Raw genomic sequence first — 15,966 nt, 5'->3', positions numbered from 1 at the left:
AAACTAATTTAAATTTATTCTAAGAGTTTAGCATTTATACATTATTTGCTATATTGCAGGTTTTCCTGCAGATGCACCTTGCATGAACCAGCAAAGTTTCCCAACACTTACAATGCTACAAAACTTCAAATAACTTTTCTGAGAATGATTTCTTGATTATCAACTCTTCCAGAATTGACACCAGGAACCTGAAATAGTGTTTCAATTTAGTGAGTATTTTAACTAGCTTTCTCACAGAGAAAATCAATACTCACTTGACTATGCCATATCCCAGACTGACTATGATGACCAGGGTTCGAGCCAGAGAGCGTTTGACTGCCGAAAGCAGCTCTGCAAGGATCAAGGCCCCTTGAACTATGAAGAAGAAGAAATGAAGAAATGGTGCTATAATCAAGCTCAGCAAGAGGCTCGATTCCAATGCCAAAACATAAATCACCAACACTTCAGAAGGAGCACTGGTACTCACCCTAATAAAAACAAATACTTCTACAATTGTTATAAACACAAAAGCTGATACCACTTACCACCTTACCTGCATACACAATCTGGGTGTGCTCACCTCCCACCCACCCACTCCCAACTTCACTAAACCTTAATCTCACCCTATGACTCTTAGGGAGTTTCCCTGCCATTTCTAAAAGCCATGAAGTATAGCTATACCTGGAAAAGCACAAAACAGACACATACACGCATGCATGCATGTGTACACTTTTCACCTTCACAGCTACTATTTCCAAACCTTCTCAAAGACATGGAAAAGATCTCATTAGTATAACAACAATTAATATTCAAATGGTCTGAGAGGGAAGTGAAGAATTTCTGTTATAATTAGTTCACCTTACTAAACTATAAGCTTCTTATTTTCTTGGTATTACTGTGGGTTTTTTGTTCTGTTTTGTTTTTGTTTTTTGGGACAGAGTCTCACTATGTAGTTCAGGCTGGCCTTGAACTCATTATGTAGCCTATGCCTAGACCTCTAACTCATGAAGGTTCTCTTGCCTCAGCCTCCTGAGTGTTGAGAATACAAGCATGTGGTACCACACCCCAGCTAGTATTATTGTGTTTTTATCAATTCCTAGATGCAATAAGATCTTTCTTTTTTTGGTAAGGGGAATTGAACTAAGGGCATTGCACTTGCCAGGCAGGTACTGTGCTGCTGAGCTACATCCCTAGTCCTGCATTAAGATTTTTAAAATCAAAGTTTATGCCAGACATAGTAGCGCATGCCTGTAATCCCAACACTTAAGAAGCTGAGGCAGGAGGATCACTGTGAGTTTGAGGCTAGCCTGGGCTGCAGTGAATTCAAGATCAGCCTGAACTACACAGTGAGACCCTGTTTCAAAAATAAACAAATAAATAAAAGCAAAGTTTGTGTTAAAATCAAAGGTAACTTACAACTAAATTGACACTGTTTACTCTCTTCCTGAGATGTATGTAATAATGGTGACTTACATTTCAATGGCAATTGAGATTTGATGATGGTAACCACCATTCCCAAAATGGCCACTTCTTTTTTTATTCTGGCAAGCATAATTCAGTAAACTTGATCTTATATCGCTAAAACCCTAAGTTATGAAATCGAAAAAGTCACAGTCTTGCCAGGCATGGTGGCACATGCCTATAATCCCAGCACTTGGGAGGTTGAGGCAGGAGGATTGCTGTGAGTTCAAGACCAGCCTGGGCTACATAGTGAGTTCCAGGTCAGTCTCAACTACATAGTTAAGACCCTGTCTCCAAAAAACCAGAATATAAATAAATAAAATAAAAAGTCACAATCTTAAAAGTAATTCTACTTACATTATTCTAATAATTAAGTATTTGAAAATGTAAACCTTGACTGCTTACCTTATGAAAAATTTCATACATTTCATCAATGACTCAAACTGACAAATATGTTTGTATTACATACCACATTCTCCTTCATAACGAATATTCTGAAATTCTGCATAGAAGACAGCTTTCTCAAACATTCCCAAGAAGATGACAACACCAATCCAAAACTGAATTCTCAGGAGATCTCTCCAGTAGCAGGCAGACCATGCCAGCCACAAAACACCGAACAGGACATATACGATACACATCACCATGAAGAACTGTCACCCAACAGGGTAAGAGACAAAAAGGAGAATTAGAGCCAAGAGCCAAGTATCTATATTCACAATCAATAAAGTCTTAACAAACTACAAGGATATATAGTACATACTCTACTTTTTGCTTGACTGATAATTATACCTTTGGAGTTACTAGCAAATATGAAGGAAAGCCTCTTAAGCAGAAGCAGACTACACAAGGATTTGTCCCCCAAAGTGACTGCTCCCCATATTAACAGCTGCTTCAACTCACAACACAAAATTGCAGAAGCAAAGACAATGTGGAAGAGGACAAAAGGCACTCCAGGTAGGGACCCATCCAACAGTCGTAAGACACAGCACAATGGGAAAACTCTCACAGGGAAAGGAAAGAGAGCAACCATGAACAAGGCAAGCCTGAAAAGAGACTGAGGATATTCTCAGATACAGGAATCCACACTTCTCCCACATCCACACAGTGAAGAGGAGGAAGCACAGCCACTCAGTTACTATAATGGGCACAGAAACTACAGGATCCTGGCAAGACAGGCCTCGCTGTAGATCCTTGCAAAAATGCGAAATGAGAGGACCTCTGACATACGTTCCAAGTCCAAAATCTGTAAGATACTAACCTCCTCATTTTACAGATTAAAAAACAAGGCTTAGAGGACCACTAACTCTCCCAGGATCACGGTCTAATGAGAAAATTGGAACTTGAACATTTTCTCAACAGGAACAATTCTTTTAAAAAGAATATAGCCAGAAAACATGAACAAATTTTCAAGCTAAACTCAAGTCACGTTAACATTAAAAAAAAAACTTCATGCCAGAGAGCCAGGGATTTAGATCAGTGATGCCACCGCCTGCCTCACAAGCACAAGGACCCAGGTTCGATCCCCAGTACTAAAAAAAAAAAAAAATCCATGGCAGGCATGGTGGCATATGCCTGTAGTCCCAATCCTCTGAGAGCCAGAGACAGAAGAATAGCAAGTTTGCAGCCAGCCAACCATACACAGCAATTTCAAGGACTGCTAGGGTCATAACAGGCAAGACTTATCTCAAAAAAAAACAAAAAAAAACAAACCCACCACAAAAAAAAACAAAACAAAATATGTTTACTTACAATCATCAGAGGATAGTCTTCCAGTGTGAGATATCCATAGGGACCCTTCACTTCAACTGTCACTGCCAAAACAGAGTCCTCAAAATTAATTTAACAAACCCAGAAATTTAAACAAAAATGCTATTTAATATTTTAATGAATTAATAACATTTTTGCTGGGTCATGTACTTTTGACCACTTTAATCACGGTGAACACCGAGTTACATTTGTGCCACACTCAGTCACTGAGAATTGTCATGTCATCCTACACAGATGTTCAAATTTGCTCCGGGCTGAAGGAAGCCGTTCTCTCTGACTCCCATCCTGAAGACTAGAGAGACAACACAGCCTCCACAAAGCCCTCTCTAAATGCCATCTCGAAGGAGCCCCTCTCCTCGAAATTCCAAGCACACTTCATATATACTTTTTCTCACAACCTATCACTAATATGCTTAATAGCATTTGCTTTATTCATCCTGTCACCATCTTTGTGTCCTGTCCCTCATCTATATTTCCCTGTTATTCTCTGACTTCAACTTTATGTGATTTTGCTGCATTAAGGTACCATTTTCAAAATGTAAATTCATCTGGATTCCCACAAATCATATGCTCTCCCTAGTAAAATAAGATGAAACACTATTCAGCTTCCTAATCATACACCCAGGAGCCTCACTTCAAAATGACAAGAACTCAAAAACTTCAGATGGATGCAAAGTACCATCCAATAAAATCAGAAAATAGATTTATTCCAAACTTGCTAGTTAACATTTTTCAAAAACTCTAATAACAAAGGAAGCTGAAAAAAATAAGTGACATGAATCTAGATTTGCCTTTCTAAAGCAACCTATCAGCTATTATAAGATTGTGTATAACTAACAATATTATTTTAAAATTGACTATTTTAACATTGTACTTAAGAAAAAATATTTGGGTAGTTTCTTGATATGATTAATAAATGAAAATCTGATTTACCTGAAAGGTGATAATGTCTAGAGACAGATATAAGATACTGCCATCTGATAAGAATTTTCCACTAGCATTTATCAGGCCAAAGAGACATAACATTATTGAAAATAAACTGATTCTAATACTTAATGAAAAAAGGAACAACCAATAATAGCAATCAAAAAAATTTCAGAGAACCAGTTATTAAAAGTAAATATTTTGCTAACTTAGCAAAAGAATAAGCAGTTATTATGGTTTGTGTCTACATGTCCCCCCAAAGCCTCATGCAGTCATAGGTGGGGCTTCCTCTGAGGTGGCTGGATCCAGTGTGTGTGATGCTGGGATTGATTCATGGTGCAACACTAGGATTAAGGGTGCCCCACCCTGGGTGTGAGTGCTACTTGCCCTAAAACCTGGTAGTGTGGATGGAACATAAGGGACAGGAAGGGGGCTGCCACTGTCGCTTGCTTCTGGCGCTGCGTGGTGCTTACTGCCTTCTGCCTGCCCTGCTGGACTATTTCTCCTCTGAGATAGCCCTCTGCCATGCCACCCTCCCTTGGAGCCAGCCAACCATGGACTGAAACTTCTATAAACTGTGAGCCAAATAAATCTGTTCTCCTTTAACTTTGGGTGTCAGGTATTTTTATCTTAGCAACAAGAAAAGTAACTAAGGCAGCAGTGAATATCAGTGTCACATGTTTTGCTTACTCTATGCCACAGTAAATACACTACACAGACCAATTCTAGCCACCTTTGTTTCTGTAAAGGTTCACTATAACTCAGACACATTCATTCATTTATATTTTGTCAATAGCTGCCTCTGCACCACCACAGTGGAGTTGGGTAGTTGCAATAAAGAAAGAACTATCTGCCATTTAGGATAAAGCAAAAGAAAGTAGAGAAGGAAGGAAGGAGGGAAAAAGAAAAACATGGCAGAAAGATGAATAAGATGTTTTCTGTGATCTAGTGGATTACCTAGCAGGGAAAGGAGTCGGGAAATACCAGAGAACCGTTTTTCTGAGCCAGCTCCAAAAAGGTGCATATATACTTTCCAAGACAGATTAAAAAGCCTTACAGAGAAAATAACACAATCAAAAAAAGTTCTGACTGAATATGTAGCTCAGTAGTACAGTGCTAGTCCAGTATGTACGTCCAAGGCCTACATTCAGTCCCCAGCACTGCCAGTTTTGAGATTGTGTGGTACATTTTTAAAATATTTAGTATGAAACTGTACACAGTGCCATACAATAGTATTTTCATATAAAACAACAAATAATAACCTGAAAAAAGTTGTGAAGAGTTTTATAAATCGTTCTGCAAAATGTGGACATTTTATTGGCAATGATGAATCACCAGAGGTTTTAATTAAGAAGAATATAAAATGATTTTAGAAATGCAATTCTAGGACTTTCAGCTGATACAATTAATGTACCTTCTTAGCTCCAAACCATAAGTGGATAAAATATAAAAAAGAAACAGCATATAGAGCTAAATCCATGCTCATGCTGAACTCTGGGCCCAAAAGCAGGCTGTGGTAGTTCTAAGTGCAAAGCACTAAAATTAGTAGGATTCAAAGAAAAAGAGAAGGGACTAAAAGCCACGTTTGATGCATGAAGAGGCTGAAACAGAATGGGGCAGGACTGCTCTTCTATCCATTTCAGAAAAAAAAGACAGCTAATAATAAATGCTGGCAACTAATTCCAGAAACTGTATTACCCATGAACAAGTATGGGCCCAGACAGGAAAGGGACAGAGATAATCAAGGGGTACAGACAAGAGACCACCTGTGGCTTGCTGAAATCTGAATCACCTATCCCACCAGAGGGCCCAAGACTGAATTGGAGTTAAGCATTTAACATAAGAATCAGAAACAGAAGTTTAAAAGCCAAATAAAGTTAATAAATAAAAGCCAAAGAAGTTAATAAAACAGACAAAGAAATGGTTGGGAAATTAACAAACACAAAAGCTAATTCACTGATATAAAAATAAAATTAATTCCAAAAAGATTTAACAAGTTAAAAAGACAAAAGAAATATTAAGGGTTGTAAAAATCTACAGATACCATAGATTTCTGTAAAGAAATACCATGAATATAATTAGAAATCTTGCTGACATGGTGGCACACACCTATAATCTCATCACTATGAAAGCTGAAGCAAGCTAGGCCACACAGTGAGTTCAAAACCAGCCTGAACTTCCAGGGTAACCCTGTCTCAAAAATCCAAACACCAAGCCGGGCATGGTGGCACATGCCTGTTATCCCAGCACTCGGGAGGCTGAGGTAGGGAGGATCGCTGTGAGTTTGAGACCAGCTTGGTCTACATAGTGAGTTCCAGGTCAGTCTCAACTATATAGTGAGATCCTGTCTCAAAAACCAAAAATAAACAACAACAACAACAACAAAAATCCAAACAGCAGAAGCAGCACCAGAGGAAGAAAAAGAAGAGGAGAGGCAAGGAGAAGAGAAGCAGAAATGAAGAAGCAGGAGCAGCAGCAGAAGAAAAAAATTTTTAATGAAATGAATGATTTCACAAAAAAAGATTAAAAGACACTTATCTGTCAGAGAAGGAGGGTGGACAAAAAGAACAACAGGTCAAAACAGTACTACAAAAAAAAAGTACTTCAGGTGAGTTCCACCATTCACTCAAGGATTAGATACCCTTACCCTCACAAAAACTGTTCCACAAAATTTTTTTTTCACAAAATATTTTAAAAGGGGACATTCTCCAACATTGTATAACCAAAATCAGAGGAAGACAGTATAAGGAAAAACTTATAGGCCAATCTTACTTTGAACTTAAGACAACAACCCTAATAAAATACTAATGAACAGAATTCAGCAATGGGTATATAGCTATTTAGAGGGGTAAAGATGGGGATGGATATTTATCAAGACCCAGTATCAGGCATCCCAGAAATTCAAGAATAGTTTTTGTTGGTCTGTTTTGAGGCAGGATTGTGCCATGTAGGCCAGGCTGACATCAAACTCATGCCAATCCTCCTGCCTCTGCTTCCCAAGTGCTGGAACTACAGGTGTGCACCACCTTGCCCAGTTTCAAGAACAATTTAAAAACAGAAGCCAATTAATGTAATGTGTCATATTAATGTATTAAACAAAAAGACTATATAATTTTAATCAATATAATCAAGTGACTTGATAAAACTGAGCACCACTTCTTTGTATTTTTTTTTTAAAGGAGGGCTTGGGGCCGGGGATTTAGCTCAGTGGTTCCACCACCTGCCTCGCAATCTCAAGGATCTGAGTTTGATCCCCAGCACCAAATCAAAACAAAACAAAAAAACAATAAAGGAGGGCTGGGAATGTGACTCCATAGCAGAGTACTTACCTAGAATGTTCACACAAGAAGAAAAAAGGAAAAAACTTGGTAAACTCAGAACAGAAAAGAACTTTTTTTCTTGATATCAGGGATCGACCTTTGATCCCTGTGCTTGTGAGGTAGGCAGTGGAATCACTGAGCTAAATCCCCAGCCCCAGAAGAGAACATTCTTAACCAAATGAAGACTTTTGAACACACTTAGGGCAAATGTACAAATATTGGCAATAAAGTCAGGAAAAAATAAAGATGGCCACCATCAGTCTCTATTCAATATTCTACATGAGAAAACAAGGCAAGGGAAGAAACTGCAAGGTAGAAAAAAGAAACAAAAACAGAAAATACAACTTGAGGGGGAGATTCCATAAACTGTGCTCCACCAACAGGAGGAGAGCACATAAGAAAAATTCTTGAGACATCAAAAAGTACCAATGTTAAAATCTTGACTTGATGACCAAGTTTGTTTGTTTTGAGACAGGATCTTGCTATGTAGTTCAGGCCTTGAACTTACTATGTAGCTCAGGGTAGCCTGGAATTGCAGTAATCCTCCTGCCTCAGCTTCCTAAGTGCTGGGACTACAGGCATGTGCCACTACACACAGCCCTGACCAAGTTTTACCAATTCTAGTTGAGAATATTGAGAACATGACACAAATAAAAAAATTTTAAATTTAAAAGCCAGAGGACCAAAGGAAGAAAAATGCAACTTGGTACCTGGAATACTTCAGAAGAAAGCATATATGAAGTATCTGGGAAGTATCTGGAAAGTGTCTGAATGCAGAAAGATGCTAATTTTTCTCCTCTAATTTTTCTACTTCACAAAAACATTCTTACTAAGTAATTCTTTCACATAAAGCAATTTTACCCTCTCTGCCATGTATGACACAAGTAGGAAATAACACAAACTTTAAAAAAAGCGATGAACTTACTGGTGAAAAGATTACGTAGTGAACTTTCTTTTGATGATTCCTTTGAGGAAGAAATACCAACGTGCACAATAAAAATGTATGGTGCATCCTGCCAAGTTTGCAGCGGTTCATGCAGTGCCTGGGGAGGGAAGAAAGGCAGGAAACCTTCAAGTCTTAAGAATTAAGAGCACAAAACATGACATGAAAACCTTGCTCCAGAGTGTGCCCCAGAAACACAGAAGAGCCTATTACTTTCATTAAAACAAGAGGAAGAGCAAATCTAACTGCCTGTAGTATATGTAGGAAAACAGGCTAGATTATAAAATACTAAGAAGGGATGCCTTGTCTCCTGTTACACATACAAGTCACATTTGATATATTTGTCTTTTACAAAGTAAACCTCAACTAAAATAACTAAACTGAAGCCCTAACCATGCTAAATCTAGCATTTTACAATATAAACTTATATTATACAAAGTTTACATGTAGCTAGGGAATACTTCAATCACCTAAAAACATGCACGATATCAGTAAAAATAGATCAATTTCTGAATTTAATTCCTTTTGCGTAATAGCCTTCCTAAGATTACCACACTGAGAGGGTATTCCTAGGTCTCACAGGCCCTGATTATATGTCTTCTGCTCCTTTCTTTCTGCTCCTCTGAAGGAAGAATTTCTTCAAATTCATTATATTTCTCCCTGCTCAAACATGCTATGAACCCCTGTGGTCAATCTTTTTCATTTCAGTTAATATACTTTTCAGTTCTACAATTTCTAATTTTATTCCTTTTTATATTTTTTGTGTCCTCCCAGTTTACTTTAACTCTTCACCCATGCTTTCCTTTAGTTCTCTGAGCAAATTTAAAATAGCTCATTTAAACATGTCATACTTGCTTCTTTGTATGCCTCAGTTTTTGTCGAGCAGTGAACATTCCAGATTCTGCCCCTGTGGAGTCTGATACAGCAGCTGTTGTTTTGATTGCTTAGTGACTGTGATAAATTATTCTTGTAAACTCTGTATTCACTGTCCCATATGGTTAGTCGGTCTGTGTTCCTTTACTTAGTGGTTAACTACTGTAGTGTATTGACAAAGATTTCCAAAAATACCAAGAGCCAAAAATGAAAAAGAGAAAGAATATACTCTCTAGGTTTCTGCAGCCTGGGGCCACCCTTCAACACTAAGCTGGGCCAGTGGAGCCCACTCTCAGCTCACTGCCTGTTGTGCAGTCTAAGGTCAGCAAGAAGCCTCAGGTCCTCATGTGCCTCCTCTGAGCAGGCTCCAAGACTGAGCATGTGCTATGGCCACCTCAACTCCAGGTGTATACAGCAACTCTTCACTGGAAAGAAAAAAATCCAATGAATTAAAAAAAAAAAAAAAAAAAAAAACCTAATGAAAACTATCATGCCTAACTCATTTTCAGGTTTTGTATCTTTTACAACCCAAATTGGGATGGGGAGAGCAGGGACACTTCCAGAATGGCATAAAAAGAACTTCTATAAATCCAGTCATCCACAAAGCAAAGAGAACACCAGCAAAAACTGCCAAAACCAACTCTTTTCGAACAGTGACACAGACTCACAATAATCTAAGAAGTGTTTCTTCAAGAAAAACCTCTGAATCTCAGAAAAGTGAGTTCGTAAGTTTTTTGTTTAATCCTATTCCTCTCTTCCAAACTCCTTGAAACCAAAGTCCTTGACACATGACAGTTGTGAAAAACAGCAGTATGGCAGTACTGGGAAAAGACAAAACAAGTGTGGGGGATCCCTAGCAGACCAATCACTGGAGCCAATGGCCAGGGCCTGAGAACCTCAACTTTTGAGCTTGTCTCCATCTGACCTGACTCAGACCACTTGGGTGAACAAACGCTGGTTCTCAAGACATCCATCAGAAACATCTATCAGAAACACTCAGTAGCAACTGCTATAGATGACAGGTTCCTGATGTGACATTAGCAGCTATAGCTATCAAGAGACTGAATAAAAATTTACATGGAAAAGCTGGAGAGTGGGATGTTTATGGGGACACTGAAAAGTATACAGATGGCCACATGCATGTTCAGGGACAGCTCCACATTCCTGGAGCCAAGCAGAGCCCAAGGAGACCAGAGACAGCCTAAGCACTCAACTCTGGCATCCCTAAGGCCTCTACACAAGCAGGAAGAAAAGGCAGAGACAGAGTAGTTGATAGTGAAAGAAGCCACACAAAAGGTCATATGTTGTGTGATTCCATTATACAAAATGCTCAGAAAAGACAAATGCAAGCAACAGAAAGCAGGTCAGTGGCTGACAGACTAGATGTGCACAGGAGAGGGGGAGAATGAGGAATGACTGGTAATGGGTTCTGGGATTAGCTGTTGGTTATATACAACTGTGAACAAATTGAAATCTTATTAAACTGCATGCCTTAAAAGCATGAATTTATGTTAAGTGTACTGTGTCTTAATGAAAGCTGTAAAAAATTAAAACCTTAATCAGCTTTGTAAAAAACCAGGACCACCACAGATAAATATCTTTTTTTTGATACCAGGTATCAAACTCAGGGCTCTGAGCTATATCCCTAGCCCACAGATAAGTATCTTATTTCCTCTGCATTTTTAACTTTTTACAAAAGTTTTGAGGAATGAGTCATTATGAATTAGAAAGTGAAGCCTCCACACAACATATATTTATAAAAATGTAAAGAATATTTAATGCCACCACTTGGGATGATGAGGCAGGATTGTCGCCAAGTTCATGGCCAACCTGGGCTACATAGTGGGTTCAAGGTTAGCCTACACCGCATAATGAGACTGTCTCAAAAGAAATTTAAAAAGTGTTATTATAGCTCTTAGCCTTATTTCATCTTTCTAAACTCTCTTCTACTTACAGTCTAATCACAGATAATTTTAGATGACGCTCTAAGGTCTTTTTGAATAAGCTTCCTTCTATTTACAAATATTTATTGGGGAGGAATAATTACACAATACAGAAAACAGAAAGAAGAAAATAAAAATCACTTATAATATCATCTACAGACAATCATTATTAATATGTTAGTTAAAAAAAAAGGGGCCGGGGATGTAGCAGTGCCTGCCTCGCAAGCATAAGCGTAAGGTCCTGAGTTCGATCCCCAGTAACCCCCGAAAAAAGTATGTTGGTGTACAGCCTTCAGTCTTACATTTCTTTGTAAATGTTAACCTAGTGAAAATAATTTAAAACTACCTGAACATGTTCAATGCCACAAACGACCAAATACACTTACAGTTCTTTCTCCAGTAAAGGTAAGATTTGTTCCATTCTCCTTAACCTTTAAACATGACAAAAAAGAAAAAAAAATTAATTTAGAATAATTTACTTTACTCCCAAAAATATGTTAAGGAAAATAATTACCTCCTGTTTTTCTCCTAAGAGAGGCAGCCGGTGCATAGACTCCCCAGAAAAGCTCTACAAAACAAACACAAAACTAAATTAAACATGTATAAATAGTAAAGGAAAAGTATAGCTCAAAATACTCAGAAAGTTAAAGCAAAACATAATACCATAATAGTTAACACAGTAATACAGCACCTGCAGGCAAGAATCCCAATTAACCACAAACAAAATGAATAAAACTTTGGAAGAACTAAAAAATAACAAAGCATGAGGCAGGAGGATCGCCCTAAATTCGAGGCCAGCCTGGGCTACAGAGTGAGTTCAAGCCTCCCCTGAACTATAGAACAAGACTCTGCCGCAAAAGAAAACAAAAACAAAACAAAACAAAAAATCAAAGCAAACTGGCCAATCATTTCTACTGAATAACATTATGAATGACAAAATCTAAGATTATGATATACACACAGGATGGAAGACCTTAGAAAATCTCTCATTCTACAGATGAGGTAAATAGGCTTAAAGTCAAGAAAACGTAAATGCAGAAATAGATCTGAACCTGACTCCTAACTCTTAGGTCCACTATTCCTTCCACCACAATACAGTCTATGGCTGTAAAAAACTACCCTAATTGCCTCGTATTTGCCTAGCTGAGTTACTGCACTGTGTGATTCAACTCTTCTTAGACTGCTGGAGAGTAAACCTTACTAACAGGGCTGGGTGTGCTATGACTCTGGGAAGATTAGAGTTAATCTAAAATGGGGAACCTCATGAAGTAAGACAAAATGGGTCACTTTGCATAATCAAACCTAAGACCAACCAATCCTCCTAGCCTCAAGCATCATTCAGAGAACCAACAGAAAGCATACTAACATAATATAGATATGAACTATTCAAAATCACATTGCTTCTAGTTTTCTTTTTCTACTCTTCTGCCATTTTAAAGCTGTTTTCTTTTCCCTCTAATTCCATAAAATCTAAGCTATGACAACAGTTGAATTTTGTTTGTTTGGTACCGGGGATCGAACCCACGACTTTGTGCTTACAAGGCAGGCACAGCAACACTGAGCTAAATCTGCAGCCCTGTTTTTTTCCAAAGCAATTTTTAAATACAATAAAGACAAGCCCGGCGTGGTGGTGCACGCCTGTCATCCCAGCACTCAGGAGGCTGAGGTAGGAGGATCGCTGTGAGTTCAAGACCAGCCTGGGCTACATAGTGAGTTCCAGGTCAATCTCAACTACATAGTGAGACCCTGTCTCAAAACAACAACAACAAAAAACAAAAAACAAAAACAAACCCTGGAGGGCCGAGGATTTAGCTCAGTGGTTCTGCTGCCTGCCTAGCAAGTGCAAGGACCGGAGATCAATCCCCATACCAAAAAAAAAAAAAAAAAAAAAAAAAAAGAAATTCTGCAGTTTTGCTTTTTACAAACAAAGTAAGTAAAGTACATGCTGTCTTACTTAATAAAGTAATTATGTAAGTGGCTGATTATGCACTTACCAGGACAAGATTCCAACTCATTTCTCCTTAATTGGTGGGGAAACAGATACAGGAGAAAATACAGACCTTACATTTTTTTTAACCTCTTAAATTTCTCACCCATCACTTTCAAAGCTTACCTGTGTTTTAAAGAGTTCACTGCAGTTTTGGAACAATTTTGATGATGTTTGGTATTTTCCAGACAAGTCTCTTTTTTCCTTACGTTTTTCCAAATATGTCTCTACTTCTTCTGCCTGAGGAAAAAAAAGGGAAATATAAAATATTTAACTTATCTATCACAAATAAGATAGACAGACACTAGCAAATTGGTCACCTGTGGTACAAATGTAATTTTGAGTCTGCTATTTTCAAAGTTAACAGCATCAAGCCAGGCATGGTAGCACACATCTGCAATTCCAGCTACCCAGGAGGGTGAGGCAGAAAGACTGCAAATTTGAGGCCAGTCTGGGCAACAATGCAAAATCCTATCTCAAAGTAAAATTTTAGAAAAAGGCTGGGGATATAGCTCAATGCTCCCTGGGTTCAATTACCAGTACATAAAAATACAATAAAAACAGAATCAGAAAAAGACTATAATTGTATCCAAAAACCTAACATTAGTTAAACTCTAGATCGTAGAAGTCTTGTCTTTAGCTCATAAAAGGCTACAGTAATTCCAGGAATACTGGGAAACTAGCAGAGGCCAGAAAGGTTTTGGTCACATGGAAATATATTTAAAAGTTACCTATCTATCAGACTCACAAGCTTAAACACTACATGGTTTCTCTTACATGAAAAACCAAATAAATTAAACACAAAATAAAAGACAAATAATAGGGAAAGGGGGACCAGGGATGTAGCTCAGTGGTGCTGTACCTGCCTGGCAAGCACAAGGTCCTGAGTTTGATCCCCAGTACTGGAAGGAAAAAAAGAAAAAAAAGGGGAACAGATATTTTGCAAATGAGAAGGGGAACAAGAAATAGAGGAAGGACAGAGAAGGGAAGGGGAAGTAAAAAAGAATTAAGATGTGTTATGTACATGTATCAGCTCCCCAAGATGAATGTAATCAATCATGTGCTGCAAACCATGTACTAATAAAAGTAAGTTACCTGAGTAACATTAATAGAAAGATATATTTGTGCTCATAGCTAAGACAGAGTGGAAACTACTGTAGCTATTCATAGCCCAAAACCTAATTCCTGTGGCTTCACCTATCAGTTCTGTGATTTTTCTGATATCTACATCTCTGATTTTGCCTTCATCAGAAAATAGCTCCAATACCACATCCCACCTTCTTCTTGTCATCTCCACACTTTATCCTGTATCCAAAATAATTTCCTATGAAGAGAGGATCTGCTAAACACTTGATCAAGTTTAAAATGGTATAACCTTTTACTGTAAATTCAACTAGTGAAAAATTCAGAGAAAAGGATCAATGACATCAAACTATATTCTGGAGACATCATTTCTTTTAATTCTTCAGTCCTTTCATTCCTACCATATCAGTCCAACCCAATGTTATATAACAAAAGCAAACAAAAATCAAAACAGGTCATGTAAAAACCTAAGCAGAGTCAAAATGCTTACTTTGGACTTTTTTAAAGACCAAATTATCTCTGTAAAGAAATTTCAAAAGGAAAATCTTGGATGGGGAGAATGAATGATGCAAATGGTAAATAGCAGGATGAAAACAGAATGAAAGAGGCCTAACAGCAATGCTCAAGTATTATACACTTCAGCAACTCTCTAAGGTACTTAACAGGCCAAAACTGTTTGCCTGCAATGATGGCACAATAACCATGGTGGTAAAACCGTCACCCTCCCTGCAATAGGGAACCAAGGCAATGGTGAGAAGCTCTACCGGTAGTTTCATTCTTCACAGTCACAAACTCATGGTGGGTGGGTAGGAGGATTGTTTTATGCAAGAATATTCTTAGCGAAACAGCAGAAATTTTTAATGCTAATAAATCTAGATCTGTGACACCATGCCACTTCTAATAATCTACATGACAAAATGGGAAGTATGCAGAATGATTGTCTTAAAGATTTGCAACTGTTGTGTCATACAACTAAATGAGCAACTTTGTTTTATTTGAAAAAATGACACTACTGTTATCAGAGTTGGTTATGCTCTTGAAAATGAGCTACAACCTCAAGGAAGAGAATAGAACACTACAGTAACCAACGATAAGAGCTGAGCTTTCAAGAAAAAACTAGAATTTTATAGAACTCATATCTGTTACTATCAACTAAATGGCTCTTTTTTTTTTTTTGGTATTGGGGATCGAACTCAAAACCCTGTGCTTGCAAGGCAGGTGGCAGAACCACTGAGCTAAATCCCTGGCCCTAAACTAAATGGCTTTTAAAACTTAAAAAACTATTGATGAGATAGGGTGGAGAGTAGAAGGTGGGGGTTTTAATTGTAATTTAGATTTTAATATAAAATGAACTAATGTTTTAAAGATTTATATAATTATGTCAACCAGTGTTTTCTAAATAACCAACAAATGATGTTACAAAATCATGTACAAGATCATGTAAAAGATCCTTTCAAAGTGCAAGACACATCAGTGCATTTTATAGTATAGAATATAGGCCAGGTGTGGTGGTGCACACTTGTGATCCCAGCACTTGGGAGGCTGAGGCAGGAGGAGCAACAAGAGTTCAAGGTCAGCCTGAACTACAAAGCAAGATCTGGCCTCATAAAAACAAACAAAAAAACACTACATACACACACACACACACACACACACACACACACACACACACACACACCCACA

General features: G+C 38.0%; 1 protein-coding gene across 3 annotated transcripts in view; it reads right to left on the bottom strand.

Moving 5' to 3' along the window:
* The window catches only part of Tmem87a (transmembrane protein 87A), a 54,351-nt gene that overhangs the window by 30,474 nt on the left and 7,911 nt on the right, over nucleotides 1-15,966 (bottom strand). For all 3 annotated transcript variants that reach the window (XM_010624780.2, XM_033764983.1, XM_010624781.2), the window contains exons 4-10: nucleotides 13,327-13,440; nucleotides 11,728-11,781; nucleotides 11,600-11,644; nucleotides 8,380-8,497; nucleotides 3,193-3,254; nucleotides 1,910-2,093; nucleotides 255-354 (exon numbers count right to left, since the gene is read on the bottom strand). In XM_010624780.2, coding sequence (XP_010623082.1) covers nucleotides 255-354; nucleotides 1,910-2,093; nucleotides 3,193-3,254; nucleotides 8,380-8,497; nucleotides 11,600-11,644; nucleotides 11,728-11,781; nucleotides 13,327-13,440 — 677 coding nt within the window. The remainder of the gene's footprint in view (nucleotides 1-254; nucleotides 355-1,909; nucleotides 2,094-3,192; nucleotides 3,255-8,379; nucleotides 8,498-11,599; nucleotides 11,645-11,727; nucleotides 11,782-13,326; nucleotides 13,441-15,966) is intronic.

Source organism: Fukomys damarensis, unplaced genomic scaffold (assembly GCF_012274545.1).
Source record: "Fukomys damarensis isolate Sample0158 unplaced genomic scaffold, DMR_v1.0_HiC HiC_scaffold_17, whole genome shotgun sequence".
Classification (NCBI taxonomy): Eukaryota; Metazoa; Chordata; class Mammalia; order Rodentia; family Bathyergidae; genus Fukomys; species Fukomys damarensis.
This window is presented reverse-complemented; position numbering and strand designations above follow the sequence as displayed.